The sequence below is a fragment of the Mangifera indica genome, chromosome 12 (genome assembly GCF_011075055.1).
Source record: "Mangifera indica cultivar Alphonso chromosome 12, CATAS_Mindica_2.1, whole genome shotgun sequence".
Lineage (NCBI taxonomy): Eukaryota > Viridiplantae > Streptophyta > Magnoliopsida > Sapindales > Anacardiaceae > Mangifera > Mangifera indica.
In genome coordinates, this window is record NC_058148.1 from 14,725,481 (window position 1) to 14,748,964 (window position 23,484).

Consider the following 23,484-nt stretch of genomic DNA (forward strand, 5'->3'; position numbering starts at 1 on the left):
TTAAATTCTTCCACGAATCTAGTAGATTTATTATGATATCCACATATTTAGCTTGCAATCCTTTGGGGATGTGATGTCGGTAAAATAGTGGTCTTAGATTTATCCTTATGAGATATTTTATTTAATCACATTTTCAAAACTCATAAATTCTAAGTGGAGAATTGTGTAAAAAGCCTATTTAATATTATCAATCCGATTTTAGGAACTTCATGTTCAACTATTGTTATATTTATAAAACATCTAGTTTTGCAAACTATATAGATGAGTTAATCTTTAAAATATCAGGTTTAAATATTATCTCATATTTATAAAACAATTGATTTTGTAGGGAAAATATTGACATTAATTTCTGAAAACTTCAGGTTCATATATTATCCCATATTTACAAAACTTTTGATTTTGTAATTAGTATTTAGAATATTATAATATATATTTTTTATTATATTTTGAACTTCAAGTTCATATTTTTCATAATTTATACAAACTTCAAATTATAAATATGATATAATTATTATAAAATGAATACTTTGATAAAATTTAAGACTTAGGGATCATATATATATATATATATATATATATATATATATATATATATATATATATTCATTCATTCATTCTCACGATTTTACAAATTTTAGTTACAAATTGGATACAATTATTATAATAAAAATAAATATTCAAATAATTTTTAGGATTTCAAGTTCAGATTCACAATTTTATAAACTTTTGGTTGTTAATATAATATAATTATAAATAAAAAATTGAATAAAAGATAACAATAATTAAAACATCAATAGTTTATATTTTATAAATAGAATATTATTATAATTGAGATATTGTATTTGTAATATATAAACAAAATAATAATATAATCAAAAAATTATTAATATTAAAATATACTGAGGCTATTGTACTAATAATATATTATAAATATGATAAAAATTCGAATAAAGGATTTTATAATTAATGAAAAACTTACGCAGAAGAAGAAGGTGATCGAAGTAAACGAAAACAGAAGGAAAATGAAAGCAGAAGAATGAAAAGGCGAGGTAGGTAGGAAGCATGAATTAAAACGGTGGTTGGGTGCCTCAGTCTAAATTATAATTAGGGGGCTCCATGGCCACGTGGACATGATTTGATTTCTAATTCAATACATGACCAATAATGTATTATCTCATGATTAAAATAAAATGTAAATATGTGGCTAAATATTTGCCAAATGTCTTCAAATCTGACCGATTGGATAAGAGCGTTTGGATCACCAAAATAATGAAAGCAAACAACAATAAAAGGGGCCAGGCAGGTCGAATAGGCAAAGCGATTTAGCCATTGGGTAAGGAGGCTTATTAGATACTCCATCAGCAACGCCGCCAATCCTTTCACAAGCAGTGTCCCCGCCGGCGATTGCACTAGTTTCAAAACTTTGAGATCTGAAAGCTCTTTCTGCAGACAGAGCCGAAGTTGAAAAAGAAGCAACGCACGAGAAGAACGTCGGCAGTGCAGAAGAAAGGGCTGAAGAAGAGGTGTTTTTGGTTTTGGGTTTTATTTTTCAATATATAATTTTTTAATTATAGAGGACCGGACCAGGATGAACCGAGTTGGACCGTAAACAGAAAACAAACCGCCAGTTCAGTCCGAAAACATGCATTAAACAGGTTTTTTTAAGCGTTCAAACCCGTTTGAACTGTCAGTTCATGGTTCGGCTGGTTTGATTACCCGATCTGTCCTGTTTTGTAAATCATATATATATTACAACAAAAATATATATATTGAATTTTAAATATTAAATTGAATATATAAATAATATATTATTTAAATTATTTAATTATATAATTATATAATAATATATTACCTAAATATTTAATTAAATATTTAAAATGAGATAAGTGTAATAAATTAGTTATTATTATTATTTATTTATTTTTTTGTCTCCACCTAGGGGAAAGCAAATGGACCGACGAGTCGAGATGGCCGATACCGGTAATCGTGATTCGCAGAAGCCTCCTATGCACAAGCCTTATCAGGCAGCCCTGAACGACAAATGGGAATCTCTGAAGGACTTCTACAAGGACAATGTTAGTTTGCTGTTTATTCCTGTAACGCCCGCTGGGGACAATGCGTTTCACTTGGCAGTGTTCAGCAAAAGCAGTGAACCGCTTCAATCTTTACTTGAATTTTCCAGAGGTGATGATTTTATTAAGTACAGCTATTTAGAAAAAAATGGCTACGGGAACACACCTCTTCATGAGGCTGCAGCCAATGGGAACCTGAAGGCCGTAATGGCCTTGGACAATCATAATAGTAAGCTCCTCGAGGTAGAAAATGTAGTTGAAAATGAGAATGAGTTCCTTGCTGCTGTGAATAAGAGAGGCGAAACCCCGCTGTTTAAAGCTGCTGCTTTTGGGAAAATAGAAGTGGTGGAGTATTTAGCTCCAAAATCATTAAAAACTGAGACCAGATATATAGAAGGAAAAACGAAAGAAGTAACTAAGCTTAAAGACGTTCACTGCCAAAGCAAACGCAATATGCCTGGTGCCACTGATAAAGAAGGAATGGAGAAAGTGCCTGATGCCTCCATTCTGCACGTTGCCATCACAGGAAACCATTTTGGTCTGTGTCTCTGCCCACCAAGCTTCTTTACTTTTGCCTTGAACTGACATATATATTCAACTGATATTTGATCTGCTAAGTTCTTTTCAAATTTTCTCAGAAACGGCTCTATATTTACTGGATCTAGATGAATCGTTAGCAACACTCAAGGACCGAAATGGCCAGACCTCTCTTCACCTACTAGCAACTATGCGCTCAGCTTTCGAAAGTGGATATCGATGGGGCACATGGATCCACAGAGTCTTCTATTTCTGTAAGAATATTTTCCTCCTTTCTGTTATTCTATTAAAGATAATATATGCATAAGGATATGTTAAAAGCATTTTTTGTACACATCTTATTGATTAATTCCTAGAATTTACAGGCCTTCCAATCAGTGATGATGCAAATGATGATAAAAAAGCTACTACAAAAATTTCGAAAGGTAAAAATTTTCTTTTGTTCGATTAATTAAGGGATATTCTACATGATTTTTCTCTTCATCACTATTACTCATTGATCACCTTCTTTTCTCCAAAACATGAATAGGGTGGCTTATATTACTGAGAAAAATATGTGCACTAGTAAGCAGTAGCATCTTGGAAAAAAAGAGAAATCATAAACTTGCTTTGAAACTAGCGGAGAGACTAATAGAAAAAGATTCTTCTTGGGAGCTGGCACCAGATTCTCAATTTGAGGAAGACCAGCCTATACCTCCCACAGGAGATGCAGGAGATAATAGGCCAACCGCGTTATTGCTGGCAGCTGAAAGAGGAATAGTAGAGATTGTGGACAGGATACTAGAAGAATGCCCACAGCTAGTTGAGCAAGAAAATGATATGAATGAGAACATATTGCATGTGGCAATTAAGCACCGTCAATTTGACATATTCAATCGTGTGAAAAATATGAAAATACCGATGACAAGGTTAGTCCGAAAGGTTGACAAATATGGCTGCACCATTTTACACCATGCTGCAGTCATGAGGCCACAGAATACAAAGATTCACCCAGCCGGACCTGTGTACCAACTCCAGGAAGAGATTAAGTGGTACAAGGTAAGCCCCCTGCCCTCTTTCTCCTTCAAGATTTTTAACTGATAAATGTGTTTATATGTAAGTTATGTTTCCATATATGCAGCGGGTAGAGAAGATTACGCCCACCCACTACGCCATGTTGCACGACGAGACTTGCGAACAGCTATTCAATTTGAATCACAATGAACTACTCGTTAAAGCACAGCAATGGATAAAAGGTACTTCTCAGTCTTGCTCTGCAGTGGCTGTTCTTGTTGCTACAGTGGTCTTCGCCGCTGCCTACACTGTACCTGGAGGTTCCAATGACAACGGGTATCCAATTTTCCTCAACAACAGTCTCTTCTTGGTTTTCACAGTCATGGACGTTATTGCTTTGGCCTCCTCTTTGACATCCGTTGTAATGTTTTTGTCCGTCCTCTCATCGCCTTCTACGTATGATGAATTCCACCACGAACTCCCTAGAAAACTCACAGTAGCCTTCTCCTTGCTATTCATTTCTTTGGCTACAACAATGATTGCATTCGCGGCAACATTATTGCTCATAGTTCGTTTGGAAAAGCCACGTTGGACCACCACTCTCATTTATACTGCCGCTTTTTTTCCCGTCAGCATATTTGCACTTATGAATTTTCCCGTGTATACTGCGTTTGGGAAAACTTTGCTCAAGTTGTATCGGAGATTGTCTAAGAATTGGCCTGTCAAAAAGCCGGCACCGACCAAGAATCTAGCTTCCGGACAGGGTTCCATTGCAGACCACAATAAGTATTGTCTCCAAGTCTGAGGGATATCTATAGAAGTTGCTATGAAGCTAAACGAGGAGGCTGACATGTCCCTGATGCGATAGATATTACAAATAAGTGCAACCGTAAGTGTTGGGATTGGGATTGAGCAAGTTCTAAGGGTCACATAAAAAAACTTATTTTACTCCGTTTTTGTGGAATTTTATTTTAAACAGTCCCTGTTATTTTCGTAGAGTTTTGTTGTACGTATGTAAATGGATGTATACAGTTGTTTTTGTGTATGGTTGTAGATGTGGCTTGGGTTGGTTTGTTTTTTAGTCTTTGTGCGAGGAGCTCTCTCTTGTTTTCAATCTTGTTTTTGTTTAACAGGATAGAAAGACACAGGGTGATGTTCTTAGGTTGTTGTTTGTCTTCGGCTTTGATGTTTCCTTTGTTTTGGACTTTTGGATCCTTTTGCTTTGTTTAATATATATTTACTTTAGCGAAAAAAAATAAGTACAACCGTAAGTGTTGGGTTTGGGTTTGGGTTTTAGCAAGTAGTAAGGGTCACATAAAAAAATTGTTTTACTCTGTTTTAGTGGAATTTTATTTAAACAGTCTCTGTTATTTTAAGAGAGTTTTTTATATTGAATTTATAAATTCAAAACATTTTATGTATTTTTATTTTATTTTGTTTCAATAGTGAATTCAATACGGCAGGCTTGTATGATATTTATATATATACATATGAATAATTAATTATCAATACCAAATCATACAATCAAGTTTTTGAGTAGACTTGACAGTTCGTATTATCAAATTATATTTATATCGTATTAATTTAAGATTTATGTATTAAAAATTTTGAACTCTGACCCAATTTAAAATAAAATCCTATCGAAATTTCTTAACCTTAAACTAATTTAAAATATTTTTGGGTTAACTTAATCTGATCCGAATTAATTCAAACTATGTAACAAGTAAGGTCATGTCAAAACACATGTAAAAAATATAATTTTTTATAAAACAATATATTTTGTCAAATATCAACGAATAACACAATTCATTACAAAATAATATGCAAAAATATATTTTAAAATGAAACAATGTTTTGTCTAAATAAAATTATTTTATTTCAAGTTAATATTAATACTTCGTTTATTGTTTTTTTTTATATGATTATATAAAAAAAACATATTATCATAATAAAAATCGCATATAAGGTTGCAACTTTAATTTTTACACTTATTAAATATTTAAAAATTTTAATTCATAATTCATACGATAAATGTAACTTTTATAAATACTATAACTATTTACAATTATGTGAATATGATACATCAATTCAAAGGTAAAGGACTATTTTCCATCCACGTTTTAACTCAATCTTAATAGTAAACCTATGACAAATAAAAAACTCAAACACCTACACCATTCTTAGGCTGTTATTAATTTTTTTATAAAATATAAAGGTAAAACAATTATTTAATAATAATATTAAAAAATATATAATTTTATCTCATTTTTCCCCTCAAATTTTTAAAATTAACATTTAACCTCATATATAAACTTTTGAAAAATGACTTTTCCCACCAAAATCCCTAAGTTTTTTTTTTTCACCCCTCCCTCTGCCCATTGGTGACCAGCACAACTCTTTGCTAGACAATGAGCATTCTCTGGGACGACTTTGTCTTGTTTTTTCATTGTTGGTCCACCATTTGTCGGATGAAGTGACCAAATTTCAAGTTTAGTATCTTAGGGGGGGAAAATGAATTTTTTAAAACTTAATCAAATGAAAAAATGTTATTTTTTTAAACTAAGAGCAGAATGAGATATACTTTTAATTATTTTAATATCACTGATAAAATAACAATTCTATTATTTAAATCTAACAAAAAATTTATAAGTGTGTTTTAACTTAACAGATTAAAACTTGGTTAAATATTTAAACTTTATATATATAAAATTTCAAGAAAACTTGTGTGGGAAATTATCTTTTTCCCTAAGTTCAAATAATAGTGTTTATAACATAAATAAATAAATAAAATATAAATAATTTTTTTATAAATTTATCAAAATGAGTTATTAAATTAGATTGATTGTCTGCCGTCTTGTCTGGTAATTGGGTTACAACTAGACTCCCAAATTAAATCAATGAGAAAAATTCTGAGAGTGAGCACAAAGATTTTGGCACGTGGCATGTCCTCTAGATTTCCCGATGATGAGATGTAATTGTCCAAAATAATTGTGTATAAAGAGGACAGCTCCACCGATTAAAAGATGATTGAGACAGTAACCCACCTGTCATTATTTAACCAGGACTCCATTCGATCCTGTTTCACTCCGTTCAGGAACTATGCGGCCTACTGTTGAACAGCAAAACAGATATGGACTCAAATCCACGGACAATAATTAGTTTATAATAATACTCTCTCAGTCTCTCTCTTTCTGTACTCCTTTGCTTCTTAGTAATATCTTTCAGTCCTTTTCATCTTTCCTACATGGGAGAAACTCAAGAACTGCAACTCCAAATCATAGGTTAGTCTTGGAAAATTCTCTTTTTAATGATTTTCGGTTTTGGGTTGATGATTAGAGGTGTACTTGATTTGATCTGATTCAAATTCAACTTATAATTTATTCAATCGAATCAATTTTACATTAAAACTCCACTTCAATAGTTTGACTCAATATTAATTTATTTGCCAGTACATTGATATTATCTACAGAAGACACTCTTCATCTTTGACAACATTGTTTATTCCACCATTAACTCTTTGATTATATAATACACTGACTTGAAGGAATTCAAATTGAAAAATATAGCTTTGATTTAAGCTCAACCCAGATCAAATCCACCACATGTTATGGTTAGAGTTTGAGCTTGTATATTGCTTTTAGAATTTTAGTTCATATATATAGGAAGAGCTAACACCTCTGCTTAACACAAAATTTCATGAAAAAAGCATACTTACAGGATCTTTTGCCAGGGAAATAGAAGGAATTTATTGCTTCTGCAGTTAATCTTTTCATCTTCAATTCTTGCCGGTCCAGGAAGCCAAAGATGCGAGCTCAGTTGAACGCAGTGAGGCCAATCAAGCAACATTACAACACTCCAGAAAACTAATCAATGGTGGATCAGAATAGCCTTGCATATATTCTTTGTTCTCTCTAGGCAGACAGTGGCCACTCTCCTGGGAAGACAATACTATGACAAAGGAGGTAATAGCAAATGGATGGCAACACTGGTGCGGCTTGCAGGCTTCCTGATTCTCCTTCCTTTCTACTGCATTCCGCCACCAAAAATAATGTGCAATTCAAGTAGTAATCAAATTCAAACTTTTTTGCCGCCACCGCCTTCTTTGCTTGTTCTTGCTTATGTGTATCTCTCCCTTGGCCTACTTGTAGCTTTTGATTGCTTTCTGTATTCAGTTGGGTTGTTGTGCCTGCCAGTTTCAACATTTTCCCTCATTTGTGCATTCCAGTTGGCCTTCAATTCTTTCTTCTACTTCTTCCTGAATTCCCTCAAGTTCACTCCTTTCATAATCAATTCTTAGTCCTCCTCACCGTCTCCTCCACGCTGCTGGTTTTCCACAATGACTCTGATCCCACAGAAGTGTCAAAAGTAAAGTACGTAATCTGATTCATCTGCACTGTCGGAGCGTCTGCTGGATATGGACTTGTGCTTTCGCTCACACAACTTGTGTTCAAAGAGGTTTTGAAGAAGGAAACATTTACAGTAATCATGGATATGATAGTGTATACGAACTTAGTTGCCAGCTGCTCTACGTTGGTGGGACTTTTAGCGAGTAAAGAGTTTTTGAGTATAAAGACAGATGGAAGCTTACAAGTTAGGGAAGATATTCATACGTTATGAACTTGGTTTGGACTGCTATACCTTGGCAAGTCTTTGCTATAGGTTCAGTCGGATTGATCTTTGAGACATCTTCTCTGTTCTCTAATGCCGTAAGTGTTCTGGGTTTGCCTCTAGTTCCAGTTCTAGCCGTGGTTATTTCCCTTGACAAAATGGGTGGCACCAAGGTGATTGCCGTGGTTTTGACTCTATGGGGCTTTCTCTCATTTGTTTACCAGTACTATCTTGACGACTGTGAATCCAAGAATGACGAGAAAAGCTGATGAAGTTCTTCAAGCCTCAAATGGGAGCCAATAGTTAAATGAAAAAGGTTCACAGGACCAACAATATATGTAAAATGAGCCAGGAAGGCAGTCTGAAAACAGACCCACCGAGCAACTCCAAGGCAAATTTTGTTTCCAAAGTCAACTACAAAGATAATGAATTGTATCAAAATAAGGGGTGTCACCTTATATACGCAAATAACATACACCAGTAAACTGGCTCTACCCGGTCCACTTTGGTGAGAACTCCAAGAAGCTTGTGGATCTCGGTAGTAATAATAATTTGTATACAACTTGATTTTGAATGAACTACAGAGCAATTGTAATAACTTAAAAAATGTAGATTGCACAGCAAAAACTTGAAGAAATGTTACATAAGACAGCCAACATAATGAGCTCGAGGGTACTTTTTCTGCAATTGTGGCCACTGCACAAAGAACTGATCAGCTATGTGTAACTTGTACAGAAGCAAGCCACTTAAAGAAAGCCTTCTCACTCTTGCGATACTCTCAACATAGAAAACAGATGACCATCTAATTCCAATGACCTGCATACACAGAAGACAAAGTTAAATGAGGAACTCTAATAAAATCATGTCGGCCTTTACCCAGAAAAAATTAAACTGAAATAAAAAGGTTCAGAAATTTTTCTACATACTTTAAAGAAAAATGCAATCATGCATAGAGGAATACAAGTCCCAGGTCCATTGCAAATAACCTAGACAGAAAGGAACTTGATATGAGTGATACAATTTTAGGATATGCTAAAGAAAAATTGCAATAACTACAAGATAACACAAGAGGTAAAAGGTTAAAGCAAATACCACTTGTGGTCTGATTCTAATCATTAGCCAAAGTGCATGAGCAATTGCAAGTAAAGTTGTCCAAACAGAGGTTATATACGATTGACCAACTTCCCTGCTTCTGTAGATCTGCATGAACTGTGCAGAGGGTCCCTTGATTCCTTTCTGAAGATAAACGAAAACCAATAAACTGAAAGGAGTTCAATGAAAAATGTATGATTGGAAGAAAAGACATGCAACTCCATAATTAGGTGCAAAACACATGATGCAATTTGTAAGTGAAATATATAGCAGTATGTGTATCCATTTAACATCATTTAGTTAACAAAAAAAATTTCTCTTCATTCCACCATTCAAATGTTAATTTACAGGTTTCACATTAGAGGTTAATAATATCATCCTTCCAAAGAAACCAATATGTGTAATCAACTAGATGACTTGTATCAGTTATGAGTATATAAATGCAAATAGACAGCAGCAGATAAAGATAGCCTCTACACTAATTCTTATATCATGAAAGGTGGTATGCGAATGTTTCAAAGCACTCCTTACCAAGCTTTGAGCAGATAACTTAACACTTCTGTTTTCCTTCACAAAATCCCTAAACCCGGTAAGCAAACTTAGTATGAATCTGCGCCCCCACAAACTATAATATCTTTTGCCTCCAGAGTCTAGACAGAAAGATGAAGTTAAATTAACAATGAAATTCACAGCAAACCATCCATAAGCATTCCATGAGCTTCTAGAATCAATTTAATCCATTTCTTTGCCTTAACTCCAGCCTTATTCAAGATTAAGTCCATAGATCTTTCCCAACAATGTTGAAAGTTTAGCTGTTTTCCATACTGTGAGGCTCATAGAGTAACATCATTCCTTTATCCACGACACTTTACTTTTTAAATTGCATTACTTCAACTTGACTGATTCATAAATCAACACTTAGCAACTTAAAATACATACATAACACCTACAAAACTAACTGTAACTCGACATATATAACGATCAGACATTCTCAAAGCATCTAAATGTAGAAAATTTAATAACAGAATCTACCTTACGAACCAAAGCATCCTCGAAAACGCGTGCCTTTTGAAGACTCATATTATCAGTGGCAGCAGCAATGTAAAAGCGCGGTGCAAACCTGTCCATTTGCAGAACCGATAAGAGATTCATCATCTCCGCCGTGTGTCCGCCTTTACAAATTCAATTAATAATAGAATTAGAAAATAAAAAAGGTTAAAAAAGAAACATAATTTGATTGAGCTTTATATATATGCACTCACCTGAACCTAAAATAACGAGCGTTGAGAGTGGCTGTTGCGAGGATTTGGTGCGGCTAGGTTTTCCAGTTAAATACAGAACGTAAAGGAGACGAATTGTGAAAATTGTAACGCTAATGACGACGAACGTCATTATGGACCAGTAAAAGTCGTTCAGTTTCTCCATCGCCGGGATTTTCAATTTAAATATGTCTTTACTCTGCAGAAATTAGCGCCAATCGAATCGTCCGGAATCAGATTTCTAATGGATTAGATGTTTCGATTTCGCCGAGAGGGGAAAATCGGAGAAATAACAATAAACAACTTGATTGAAAAAGAGGAAATACGAACAGAACTATTACAGGTGATGGAAGCTCTTCGCCTTTCAGCGTCACGCTAGCTGCTCTCGCTTTCCTTTCTTTACACGTTCTATTTGCTCCTGGTCGGGTACAGTGAGGTTATCTCACAATAGTTTTACCGAGCCCTCTTTTTCTTCATTTTTTTTTTTTTTAATGGCCAAACCCCATTTCCACCCAGACTATTCTCTTATTTCATTCAAATTTTTAATTTTTAATTATAAAAATTTCAAATACTCACTCATAAATAGTTGAATTTATTAATTTCAAAGATAAAATTACTTTTTCATATGTAGTATTAAAAATAAATTAAAATTTAATTTTTTTTCTCCTTCAAAACCCTAAAAACTAAAAGTTTACCCCTTAGGTTAAATTTAAAAAAATGACATTTGCCATCCTAAGGTTTAGTTTTTGATTTTTGATATCAAATCCGATGTCATCATCAGCGATGAAGATTCTCTAATATATCACCATGCTCCAATGATCTCTGTTCCCTCTTTTGAAACATTAATTGACGAAGATCTTGTTTAGAAAAACAAAGAGCTTTGTCTTTCCAACGAAACTTTTCATCTCTCTAGTTTTATTCAATGTCAATTGGACGTCCAACAGAGAGGAGAGAGATTGTCAAAGAGAGAGAAAACTCAGGGAGGGAGAGACTGTTGGCAATGACGCTGGAGATAGCGTCAGAGTTTGAAAATTAAACCTTAGGAGAAGAATATTATTTTTTAAAACTTAACTTATAGAGAAAATGGTTAGTTTTTCGAGTTTAGAAGGGAAAAAAAGAAATAAAATTTTAAGAAATTAAAATTCTGTTAATTTAAATTGTCTATTGGTGGAAAATTGAGATTTTTAAAACTAAAATGTGAGAACTTAAAGATAAGATGATATTTTGGGTGGGAAATAATCCTTTGGCCTTTTTCAATGGATGAAAGTTTTAATTTTGACTTTATTATGAGGGTTTGTCTAATGGCTAAATTCAATTTAAACAGAGTTTAAATAAGATATAAGATATTTATTTGAATTTAGAAGAATTCATTTGAGATCTATTTGAAATTGATGATTTGATATTTAAGTTCTATTAAAAAATAAGTGATTTTTGAATTCAATTCTAATAAATTTGAATTCAAATATTTGAATAAACTTGAATAAATGGAATAATTTTGTTAAAAAAATAAAAGATAACAACAATTAAAAGTACTGAACTATCCCATATCAATTAAGTATTAAACAAATCATTACCTATAAACACATCAAAGTGCAAACCAAGCTTTTCAACCTCCATAACATCAAAACAACACTTTATCAAACATGGAAGGTAAATTTATCAGGCAAAACACCACATGCATCCTCTTATATGTCTATAAAAACCCAACCCTTTTGAAGCAAACCCATTTAATTTAAAAAAAAAAATTAAATTATTTTATTATAAGCAGAAACAATAGGTTCATTCACAACTCATACTATTAAAGACTAGAAGTGCATGGCCCATTCGGTTGCATTTAGAGTGCATGTTAATAAGGCTAGTTATCGATAAAGGGTGTCAATAAGCCCACTTTTGAGCATGTAAGAGTGGATTTCTAGGCCTTTTTTTTAGGCTCCTCAGGTGGGCAAATGATGACAGAGAAGCAATGCAGGTGGTGAGATTTAAGTAGTTAAAAGTTTGTTCTGTGATGGTGAAGAACAGAATTTCAAACACAAACAAGATGATCCAATGATTAAAGATTTGGAGAATTTTTTTCTTCTTTATTTATTCATTTAACAGGATTTGGATCAGGTGAGTGACTTTTTTTAACAAATCATAAGTTTCCTGAAGCAAAGAGTAACAGTATTTTGAATCAACCTTCAGGCTTGGCGGGCTTTTAGTTTAGAATAAGATCCCAGATGTTTTTGGGTTTTACAGAGGCCAAAGGTCTTATTCCCACCCAAAGATTAGTTTTTCTCCAAGTTCTCCCCTGTTAATTTTAAAAAACTTAAATATTCATCAATCTATTAATTTTTATTATTAAAATTAAAGGAAAAATTATCATTTTTCCCTCACCTATTAGTAAAAATATTTAAAAACATTAAAAATTAATCACATTTCCCTCATAAATTTAAAAATTTAACAATTTTCCCTTACCTCTCCACTTAAGATTTGAAAAATGACAAATTCTCTCTAGTTTGAAATTTTTTTCCAAGAACTTCTCTGGAAACCAAAGCCTGCCTTCCCACCCTTCATCAGCAGTCAAAGAAAAAGGAAGGATGACCATTTTTCGATTCATCCGACGCTCAAAGGGTGACAGATCTTAGTCAGGACACTCAGATCGGTATAATAGATTTATATAAGTTGAGGCTAATATGTGTATGAGATATTACAAGGTTAGTGCAATTTATATGTTACCAATGTTTTTTTTTTTAATTAAGTCAACCCTGTTTTCATTATTTTTGTTCCACCAGGAGTCAGTGTCAAATAAAAAGGTATTTTACTCTGTTTTGATTTATGCAAGTAGTAGGTGTTTTTTAAGAGTCGGTTAAGTTAAATTTATAATTTTAAAACATTTGATGTATTTTTAATATGCTTCAATAAGATTTTTACCTTATTTTATAAGCATCAATTGTCTCCATATATTAATTCCTATACTAAAACTTTTATTGAATTCAATATTAGAGATTTGTATAATTTCTCCGTATATATTCCAATTTCTCTTCTTTGCCTGAATAATTTATTAACAGTATCAAAACATACAATTATGTTTTTAAGTCATTCAAGCCCATATGTATTATTTCACAAATCCAAGAGAAGAAGATTGGTATACATCTGAGAGGAACAAAAAATTATGATAATATAAGTGAACTTACTGGGCTTGATCATGCCGTCAAGAGAGAGCTTCCTTCTTCGATGAGCACACGTGTAGAACTCAAAACCATATAAACATCATATCAGAAGCCTATGCTTTTCAACGTAAGATTCAAGTCTTGTATCTTATAGTTTGAGTCATAACACCCTCATCGGTTACTGATTCAAAAGATGGCAAAGATTGGTTGATCAAAATCTCTAACATATCAAAACATTTCAATACAAAAAAGTTATTGATTGTGAGCTCTGCAACATTTTGACATAATTTGGGCCTTCTGTTAAATTTAGTTTACTTTGGCATCAATTACTTCGACTGAAGCAAGTAGAATAGATTTGTATCCTCCACAAGGCATGCATGCGAAACTAGCCAACCAAAATTTTCTAACTGTCGCTTCCTAGTATGAAATTTTAATCAGAAGGCTTCATGTTCTCCATGTTTACTTTCCAAATTAGCCAGTCTTTGAAAAGAATGCCACCTAACGACAATCATTATAGCTTAATAAACAATACAAATGTTCTTCAATTGGCTTCCAATCTTCTTCCTCCAACCTTAACTGAGCTCTTGATGATGTGCACTTACGCTTTTAGACTCAAGACATAATCATGTTTGAATTGACCCACCTGCCACAATTTCATAACTGATTATTTGGCCACAAATTCTTCTTCAAAGCTCCAGGTTTATACCTGGAAAATGAAACCCTCCAGAGAACACTACAAGAAGCAGAAACTTGGGGGATGCAAAGCCTGGTGTTGCAATTGCAGGCTTAGCGTTTCTTCCTCGGAGGAAGCCCAAAGCTCAAGTTCCGATCAGTTCTCATCCATCTCGAGTCTGGCTCACGCCATGGTGTTCAAGAGAGACTCGACCAAATGATTGGAGAAAGGCAAGAGGCAAGAACAAAGAGAGAAGAAAGCAAAGAGATAGTGAATGGATCACTAAAGTCATTGTCATGATAGCCATAAAAATCCTCTTATGATCATAGAGAAGATTTTAGAGCTTCCTTGGTTGAGATGATATTGACAAACCGGATTGAAAAAGCAAAAGATCTTCGAAGCCTGATGAATTATTGCACGTCTGTGAATTCTAGGGAGTATCAGGGAATTATACTCACGGCTTTTTATGAGATTTGTTCTAATTTGTTTTTATACTTAAATGTCCTTTAGAATATTTTAGAAATTATTACCAATTATTACTTAAAGAATGATCTTATATATATTTTCAATCATATTATACTAATATTATATTATTCTGTTTTTTATAAATAAAATTAGTGATTATTTTGTCTATAAAACTAAACACATAAAGATCTAAAACCCGCAAAGAGTTAGGATAAAAATTTCTTAATATATAAAAATATTATATATTTACTGCATTTGCTTTACTTTGGTTTGTGTTCCTGGTCTCTCTCGTACGTAGGGATTAAGTTGTTACGCATTTTTTAATGAATATTTGCCATTTAGCTTTGTCTTTGTCAAGGAACTAAACATACCTACAACTTTACTATTGAGACATTATTCATTCTAGATACATAATTTAACACAATTTTGGTTTTGGTTTTCATAACCCAAATAATGTTTTAACAATTTGAGAGTTTACAAATTATTAAAATAATTTTGTATTAACATCCCTAAGTGATATAACGTGTTTATACATATTCAATATTTCTTTTATATTTTACTGATATGAAATTTGTCTTACGATGTTACAATATTCCCAGTTTTACGAAATCCAAATAACTATTTGTTTCTAAAACATTTAATTAAACGTTATCAATCATCTTTTATATGAACTTTATCTTTATTATATTTTTACTATTAGTACAAATGAGCTTTAAATTATATCCACACTAATAACTATTTATTTCTAAATCATTCGATCACATTATTTAAACAAAGTAACCATACTTTATCTTCATTTACAAGGATAAAACCAATCCCTACATATAAAAACACACAACACATAGCTTATTATATTTCAGAGACCACAACACATAATTCTTTTTCCTTTAACTATAAGTTTGCTAAAATATTTCTTTAGCCCGTGAAGAATTTTAGTCATAGTAGTATTTAAGTGAGACTGCAAAACTCTTCACTTTCGGGTATTTGTATTTGCACATTTTTAATATATAACGAGTTCTTTTTTATGAATATGTTGACTTATACCAATTTTTATTTTTTCCTTTATCAAAGGAACTAAACTCTCATATTTTTCTATTGAAAAAATTGAACTTTCAAATTTTCTTATAAAAGGTATTGATTCAATCATGTTTTAGCATCCCAAGTGATTTGAAATATTTATATATATCCAACATCTCTTTCATACTTTGTCGATGTTAGAATTGTCTTGAGATGTTACAATGTAATTTGGTTTTAAGTAAATTTGAATAACTGTTTATTTCTAATTCATCTGATTATAAATCATCTTTTATCTTTATTATACTCTCATCTTACGAAAGTAAGAATAAACTTTATCTTTAGGCCAAATGACTATTTCCCACCCAAGGGTTGATGCAAATCCAACTTCATATTTCTTAACTATCAAAAATCTAAATACCTATTCAGTTGGGATAAAATTGTCATTTATTAAAATATTTAAAAAACTAAAAATTTATCATATTTCCCCTCATCAATTTAAAAATATAACAAATTTTTTCCCACCCAAGGTTTGAAAAATCAATATTTTTTCTAAAGTTTTTTCAACCATTACTGCCAACGGTCGAAGATGACGATAGTGACATTCTCTCTCCCTCCCGGCTTCTCTCTCAACTGTGCTCCATTTTCAATTATCATCAATTGACGAAGACGAATTGTTCGTCTCTAGACAAAGTTGCGATTCGTTTTTGTCGGCTAGTTTTCTTAGTCGGTGATGGTAAAAAATGGAGCAAAACTAAGAGAAAAGCCAATAGAGAGGGAGGGAGAACGTTGCCATTGTCTCCGACTATTGGCAGTATGTTGCAAAAACCCTAGTGGGAAATGTAAGTTTTTCAAACTTTAAATAGTGGAATTTGTTAGTTTTTAAATCTGGGGGTGGAAATGTGATAAATTTTTATTTTTTAAAATACTTTGTTAAATGATAATTTTGCCCTTGATAATAATAGCTAAATTTAATAGATGAGTGAGTATTTGAATTTTTGATAATTAATGGGTGAAAAATTGGGTTTGCATCAAACCTTAGATGGGAAACAATCATTTGGCCTTATCTTTATTATATTCTTATTATTAGTATAAATAAGCTTTATCAATTATTTAAGCAAAGTAATGATGCTTCTTCATCTTCATTTGCAAGGATAAAGCCTCTCTTTATATATAAAAACACAAAGCATATAGCTTATTAGATCTTAGGGAACATAATACATGGTTATTATTTTTTCAACTATAAGTTTAATTAAGATCTTTCTCTGGCAAGTGAAGAACTTCAACCATAAGAGCATCCATATGAGATCACCAAACTCTCCACTTCGAGGTACTTTTATATGCAAATTGTTAATAAATTACAAATTCTTTTTAATGCATATATTAAACTATACTAATTTTTTTTTCTATTAAAAGAATCAAACTATCGTATTTTTCTATTAATGGAATCAAACTTTTAGATTTTTTTTATAGAATGGACTAAATTTTCACTATTTTCTATTGAAAATACCAAACAAAATTATTAATATTATTTGTTGTGTTTTGTTTTAAAAGCAAGGAAATTAGTTTGATACTTTAAATAAGAATTAATAAAAGTTTAGTTTCTTTAATTAGAAAATCTAAAAGTTTAGTCCTTAATTTTAATAGAAATATTTAAAAGTTTAATTTTTTTTAATTGACATAATGTCATAATTTAATTCTTACAAATGTTGATATATATATATATATATATATATATATATATATATATATATATATATATATATATATATATATATATATATGTATGAAAGGTTAAAGCACTAAAAGATGAGATGCATGAATGACTGGTGGCTAATGACCCCAATTGTCTCATAGAACTTATTACATATGTGCAGTTTAGTGTTATCTTTATCAAGGGACTAAGCATATCTATAGTCTCAATATTAAAACATTATCTATTATAAATACAGAATTTATTACAATTTTGTTTTTTGTTTTTTAATCCGAAAAATATTTTAACAATTTAAGAATTCACATACTATTAAAGCCACTGATGGGGTTGTTTGATTTTCAAAATCCAAAAGTTTAGAAAAGTTAAAATTTGACATTCTTTAACTTTTTAAAAAATCCAAAAATTTAGAAAAATTAAAATTTACCCCTTGTATTAGTTTCAATTGTAAATATAACATGTCCTTATTTCTATTTTGAAAAAAAGTGTTTTACTCTTACTATGTCTTTTCAAAACAAAAGTTGTTGCCAGTTGTTGCTCTCCTCTCCATTTCCACTAGTGCAAAGTGTTAAAAATTTCAACCCACATCTATCTAAGATTCCAACAGAATAACTTTTATACAATGCCTTGAAGATGAAATTATGTCAAGGTTGCTTTGGAAAAAGAAAGAAAATCATGTTCATGAAATCACATTGTACTATTCCAACAAAATACTAAAAAAATGTATGAATATGTTGTTTTGTGATTTAATGAATTTATCAATGTTTGAAGATAACTTAGTTGCTTATAGGAGTGGATATGAGCCAAACCAAGTCTAAACACCACTTGGCTCGAGTTCAGTTCAAATAAAAAATAGTCTGGTTTGAGTTTAGCAAAATTAAGGGTGTCTTAAGATCGGCTCGAATAAAAAATGGTATGATTCGATTCGAGTTTACTTTAAATTCATGGCTTGAATTAGTGGGTCAAATTCATAGTTTGAGTAAACTACGAATCCAAACTATATATTTAAACAATGAATTCAAATCAAACTCGAGTCAAACACCTTTAGCTTGAGTTCAGTTTGATTTCAAAAATTATCCGAATCTTCCTGCTTGAAATGGCCATGAATTCAAATTAAATGAATTTAAACTGAGTTATAGTATTGATAGTGAAATAATTTTACAATATTTTCAAAAGATGAAATAACATTAAATACAATTAAAATGTATCATGAATGTTTTATCAATACAAATATCTAATCTTAATTTAAATTTATATTAATTTAAATTTTATTTGTATTATTCTAATCTTGACGCCTTTAAGTTTTTTATTACTATTTAGCCACTAATTAAAACAATATTGTATTAGCATCTCTCACCGAAGTGGGATGCCTCACATGTAAGATTTGTCTTGAGATGCTAATAGTTTAATTCATTTGATTATAAGTCATTAATAATCTTTTATCTTTATTATACTTTCATCATATTTTATTTTATATATATTTTCATTCATATTATATTGATATTATACTATTTTGCCTTTTATATATAATTGATTACAACGGTGATCCCTAATTTATAAACATATAATTCATTTATTACCTTTGTTTTACTTATAAGTTTGTGTTCACTCTCTCAAATACACGGAGAATAAGTTATAATGTCTTTCCCAATGAATATGCGTTGTTAGGGCTAGATTCGAGCTGAGCCGAGCTCGACTCTGTTCACATAGAGTTGGCTCGAGTTCGAGCTTGGCTAAGGCCGACTCGAATTTGATTTGACTCGTTTTTCGTTATCAAAACGACGTCGTTTTAATACATATTAATCAAAACGACGTCGTTTTGTATCAAAAATTTTAATTAGAAAATCTAATGAGTAGCTCAAGCTCGAGCTCGAGCTTGGCTAAGGCTGGCTCGTTTCGGGCTCGACTGAGCTGAGCTCGAGCTGGCTCGATTCGAGTCCAGCCCTATGCCCCGTTTAACTTTATCTTTATCATGGAATAAGCATATTAACTAACCCACTACTAAAATATTGGATGTTTTAATTAAACTAATAATTTATCATAGCTTAACTTTTACTTTATATTTATATTATTCTTACCATTAGCATAATGAGCTTTATCAATTACTTAAGCAAAGAATTGATACTTCTCCATCTTCGTTTACAAGGATAAGACCTATTCCTATATAAAAAAGCACACAACACATGGTTTATCATATTTAAGAGAACACTATACAATTCTTATACGCTTAAGTATCAGTTTGATTAAAATTTTTCTCTAGCTCGTGAAGAACTTTAGTCATAGCAGCATTCAAGTGAGATCGCAAAACTATCCACTTCCAGGTATTCATATTTGCAAATTGTTAACTCATAACTAATTCTCTTTTTATGAATATATCGACCTATACCAAAATTTTTTTTTTCTCTATTAAAGAAACCAATTATTTTTCTATTAAAAGAACTGAAATTTCAGAATTTACTATAAAAGAGATTGAACCCAACCTATTTTAATATCCCAAGTGATTTGAAATTTTTATATATACCTAACATATCTCTCATATTTTACTAAATAAATGTTTATCAATCCAAATAATTATTTATTTCTAAATCACTGAATTACAAGTTTTCATTTATCAATCATTTTTTATCTTTATTATAATTTCAATGAGATGAGAATGAACTTTATCTTTATTATATTTTTTATTGCCAATGAGTTTTGTCAATTATTTAAGCAAAGGGCCAAAAGACTTATTCCCACCTAAGTTTCAATGAAATCTCAAACTCTCATCTGTCAACTTTTAAAAACTCAAAATTCTACCTATCATCTAACTTCTGTTAAATTTTTTTGTCAGTATTAAGAGTTAAACTATCATTTTATCAATAATATTAAAAAAATTATAAATTTCTTTCTAGGTTTTGAAAACGTGACTATTTTCCCCTACACCTAAGTTTTTAAACTTCCCTTTCCAGTCACCGCTTCGTCTCAGACAACTTTCTCTTTCCACTCTCACTATCAAAATCATTTGGCCGACTGTTATGGGAGGCTGTACGACGAAGAGACTATCCCAAATTTGTAAATTGTTAATACATTACTTAATTCTTTTTAGGAATCTATCAAACTATACCAAATTTTATTTTTTTCTATTAAAAGGAACCGAATTCTCACATTTTTTTATTGATAGAACAAAACTTTCAAATTTTTTTAATAGAAGAGATTAAACATTGGTATTTTTTTATTGAAGATATTGAACCAACACGATTAATATTGTTTGTATTGCTTTGTTTTAGAAGCATAGAGATCAATTTGATATCTTAAATAAGAAATAACGAAAGTTTACTCTTTTCAATGAAAAAATCTAAAGGTTTTGACATTTCAATAAAAGAAATTAAAAAGTTCGGTCTCTTCAATTGACAATTAACAAAATATGATAATTTAATTCATACACATGTTGCTTTCTCATTTCAATTGTTACAGCACTAAAAGATGAGTTATGTAGATGCACTGATAATAAATATGTTGAATTCTGTGTTCTTATTGAAATGATTAAATTTTCAAATTTTATAATTTAAATTATTAAATTTGCAAATTTTATTATTAAACTGATTAAAATCGAAATAAGTAATACTAATTGTGTTTGTTCAATACTTTTAATAAGATCTACACATAGTTTGATTAATTTAATAGGAAAATTTAAAAGTTCAATTTCTTTAATATAAAAATATAAGATTTGAGTCATTTTAATTTAAAAAAAAAAAAAACTAATAGGTTAATACCTATAAATATTACAATAAAATTATGTAAATTTAATTTTAAGTATATAATGGAATACCTCAATTTTAAGTATATAATTAGATATCTAAATAATATATCATCGTATGCTTAATTAATTTTAAATTAATAATAAAATATCACTCAAATATATATAATAAAAGTTTAATGTACGTAGTAATACTGGAAATATTATTATCTCTATATTAATTTAATTTTGGTAAAGTTTTATTAACATCATATACAATACAAAAATTCTTTCTTCTAAGACATTAAAGTCTTTTTTTAAGCTCAACCGATTTTTCATTAAGTTTTATTTGTCTCCATCTGCGGGAAGCTTTTGAACCGAGGAGTTGAGATGGGCAGCAAAGCCGATTTGTACGAGCCTTATCAAGCAGCCCTAAAAGAGGATTGGAAATCTTTTAAGGACTTCTACAAGAAACATGGACATGATAGTTGGATGTCATATCCTGCAACGGCCTCCATGGACAATGCGTTCCACTTGGCGGCATTCAGCAAAGAGAAAGAACCCCTTCAATCTTTACTTGAAATTTCCAAAAAAAATCCTTTGATGAGGTATGACTATTTAGAAAAGAATGGCTACGGGAACACAGCTCTTCATGAGGCTGCAGCCAATGGGAACCTGAAGGCCGCAGAGGCCTTGGTCTATCATCATAGTAAGCTCATCAAGGAAGATAATATTACAAATCCAGAGGATGAGCTCCTGGAGGCTGAGAATATAAAAGGCGAAACCCCGATTTTTATGGCTGCTTCATTTGGGAGTATAGAAGTAGTGAAGTTTTTAGCTCCAAGATCATCAATAGAAGTGACCAGGCTTATAGAAAAGGAAGGAGAACTGAAAAAAGAAGTATGTTCTCGGCTTAAAGACATTCACAGCAGAAACAAAGGCTCTATCAATGTGGAACCCAAACCTGATCCCTGCAATCAGCCATCTGTTGCCATCCAAGGTGAAAAAATATCAAAGCCCAAACCTAATGTCTCCAATCAGTTGTCTGGTACCATACCGGGTGAAAAAATATTAGAGCTCAAACCTGATGCCTCCGATCAGCCGTCTAGTGTCATCCAGACTGAAATAAAATTAGAGCCCAAACCTGATTCCTCCACTCAGCTGTCTAGTGTCATCGAGGGTGAAATAAAATTAGAGCCCAAACCTGATGCCTCCACTCAGCTGTCTGGTGCCATTCGGGGTGAACTAATATCAAAGCCCAAGCCCGGTGCAACCCAAGAAAAAAGGCCTGATGCCTCCATTCTGCACGCTGCCATCACAGGACACCATTTTGGTCTGTGTCTCTGCCCACCTAGCTTCTTAACTTTTGCTTTGAATTGGAATATTCAACTGATATTTGATGTGCCAAGTTCTTTTTAAATTCTCAGAAACGGCTCTATATTTACTGAAGATGGATGACTCGTTAGCAACACTCAAGGACCTAAATGGCCAGACCTCTCTTCACCTACTAGCAACTATGCCCTCAGCTTTCGAAAGTGGATATCGATGGGGCACATGGATCCACAGAGTCTTCTATTACTGTTAGTATATTTTCCACCTTTCTATAATTCTATTAAAGAGAATGATTGCACAAGGATATGTTAAAAGGACGTTTTGCATTCCTTCTATTGATTAATTCCTAAAACTTATAGGTCTTTCATTGAATCCAATCGGTGGTGATGCAGATAATGAAAAAGCTACTTCAAATATTTCAAAAGGTAATAGATAAAAATTTTCCTTTTTAATCACAAGCATTTGCCTTTTTTAGCTCCTAGACATGAACAGGGAGGCTAAAATTGTAAAGCAGAGGAATGTTGGGTATGTCTATATAGGCATCCTACATCGTTTGTGAAGTGTAAAACAAGACTGATTAATATTCAATTCGTATATTGTATTTATCTGTATTGTAATATGTGTCATATAGTACAATATATCTATTATATTTTATTAATTTAATACATCTTAAAATATATATTGTTTTTCATTTATATTATATCTTAGGATTTACAGGCCTTCCAAACAGTGATAATCAAAATGCCACTACTTGTTTGATTTCATGCTGCTCAAACTGTGGTAATCAAAATGCCACTAGCTGTTTGATTGCATGCTTCTCTAAAGGTGAAAATCAAATTGCCACAAATTGTTTGATTGCATGCT

At 31.6% G+C, this 23,484-nt stretch overlaps 2 protein-coding genes and 1 pseudogene across 4 annotated transcripts; 2 read left to right on the forward strand and 1 right to left on the reverse strand.

Annotated features, from left to right (window-relative positions):
• Positions 1 to 1,280: 1,280 nt before the first annotated feature.
• On the forward strand, positions 1,281 to 5,033 carry LOC123192819 (ankyrin repeat-containing protein At5g02620-like). 2 transcript variants are annotated; one of them, XM_044605476.1, is made up of 6 exons: positions 1,281 to 1,655; positions 1,940 to 2,610; positions 2,711 to 2,863; positions 2,975 to 3,034; positions 3,139 to 3,647; positions 3,730 to 5,033. In XM_044605476.1, the coding sequence occupies exons 2-6, from the start codon at positions 1,950 to 1,952 to the stop codon at positions 4,405 to 4,407; spliced, it is 2,061 nt and encodes a 686-aa protein (XP_044461411.1). In that variant the 5' UTR covers positions 1,281 to 1,655; positions 1,940 to 1,949; the 3' UTR covers positions 4,408 to 5,033. The 2 variants fall into 2 exon arrangements, with proteins under 2 accessions (XP_044461411.1, XP_044461412.1); XM_044605477.1 differs by having other exon boundaries at positions 1,281 to 1,523.
• A 1,813-nt stretch (positions 5,034 to 6,846) lies between these two features.
• Positions 6,847 to 8,713, forward strand: LOC123192113 (annotated as a pseudogene).
• LOC123192820 (UDP-N-acetylglucosamine transferase subunit ALG14) lies at positions 8,641 to 11,031 on the reverse strand. Of its 2 annotated transcripts, none has more exons than XM_044605478.1 (6): positions 10,903 to 11,031; positions 10,565 to 10,760; positions 10,335 to 10,474; positions 9,303 to 9,446; positions 9,137 to 9,196; positions 8,641 to 9,026 (listed from the first exon to the last, which is right to left on the reverse strand). In XM_044605478.1, the coding sequence occupies exons 2-6, from the start codon at positions 10,725 to 10,727 to the stop codon at positions 8,850 to 8,852; spliced, it is 684 nt and encodes a 227-aa protein (XP_044461413.1). In that variant the 5' UTR covers positions 10,728 to 10,760; positions 10,903 to 11,031; the 3' UTR covers positions 8,641 to 8,849. The 2 variants fall into 2 exon arrangements, with proteins under 2 accessions (XP_044461413.1, XP_044461414.1); XM_044605479.1 differs by having other exon boundaries at positions 10,892 to 10,982.
• Between the last annotated feature and the right edge of the window lie 12,453 nt (positions 11,032 to 23,484).

Bases quoted from the DNA above. Each gene is read 5' to 3' on its own strand.
- LOC123192820 (XM_044605478.1), bottom strand. From the start codon at position 10,727: ATGGAGAAACTGAACGACTTTTACTGGTCCATAATGACGTTCGTCGTC. The intron at 9,447-10,334 runs GTAGATTCTGTT...GTTTATCTTCAG, and splicing joins AGGATGCTTTGGTTCGTAAG to AAAGGAATCAAGGGACCCTC. The intron at 9,197-9,302 runs GTATTTGCTTTA...CTTTCTGTCTAG, and splicing joins TTAGAATCAGACCACAAGTG to GTTATTTGCAATGGACCTGG.
- LOC123192819 (XM_044605476.1), top strand. From the start codon at position 1,950: ATGGACCGACGAGTCGAGATGGCCGATACCGGTAATCGTGATTCGCAG. The intron at 2,611-2,710 runs GTCTGTGTCTCT...AAATTTTCTCAG, and splicing joins CATCACAGGAAACCATTTTG to AAACGGCTCTATATTTACTG. The intron at 2,864-2,974 runs GTAAGAATATTT...TAGAATTTACAG, and splicing joins CCACAGAGTCTTCTATTTCT to GCCTTCCAATCAGTGATGAT.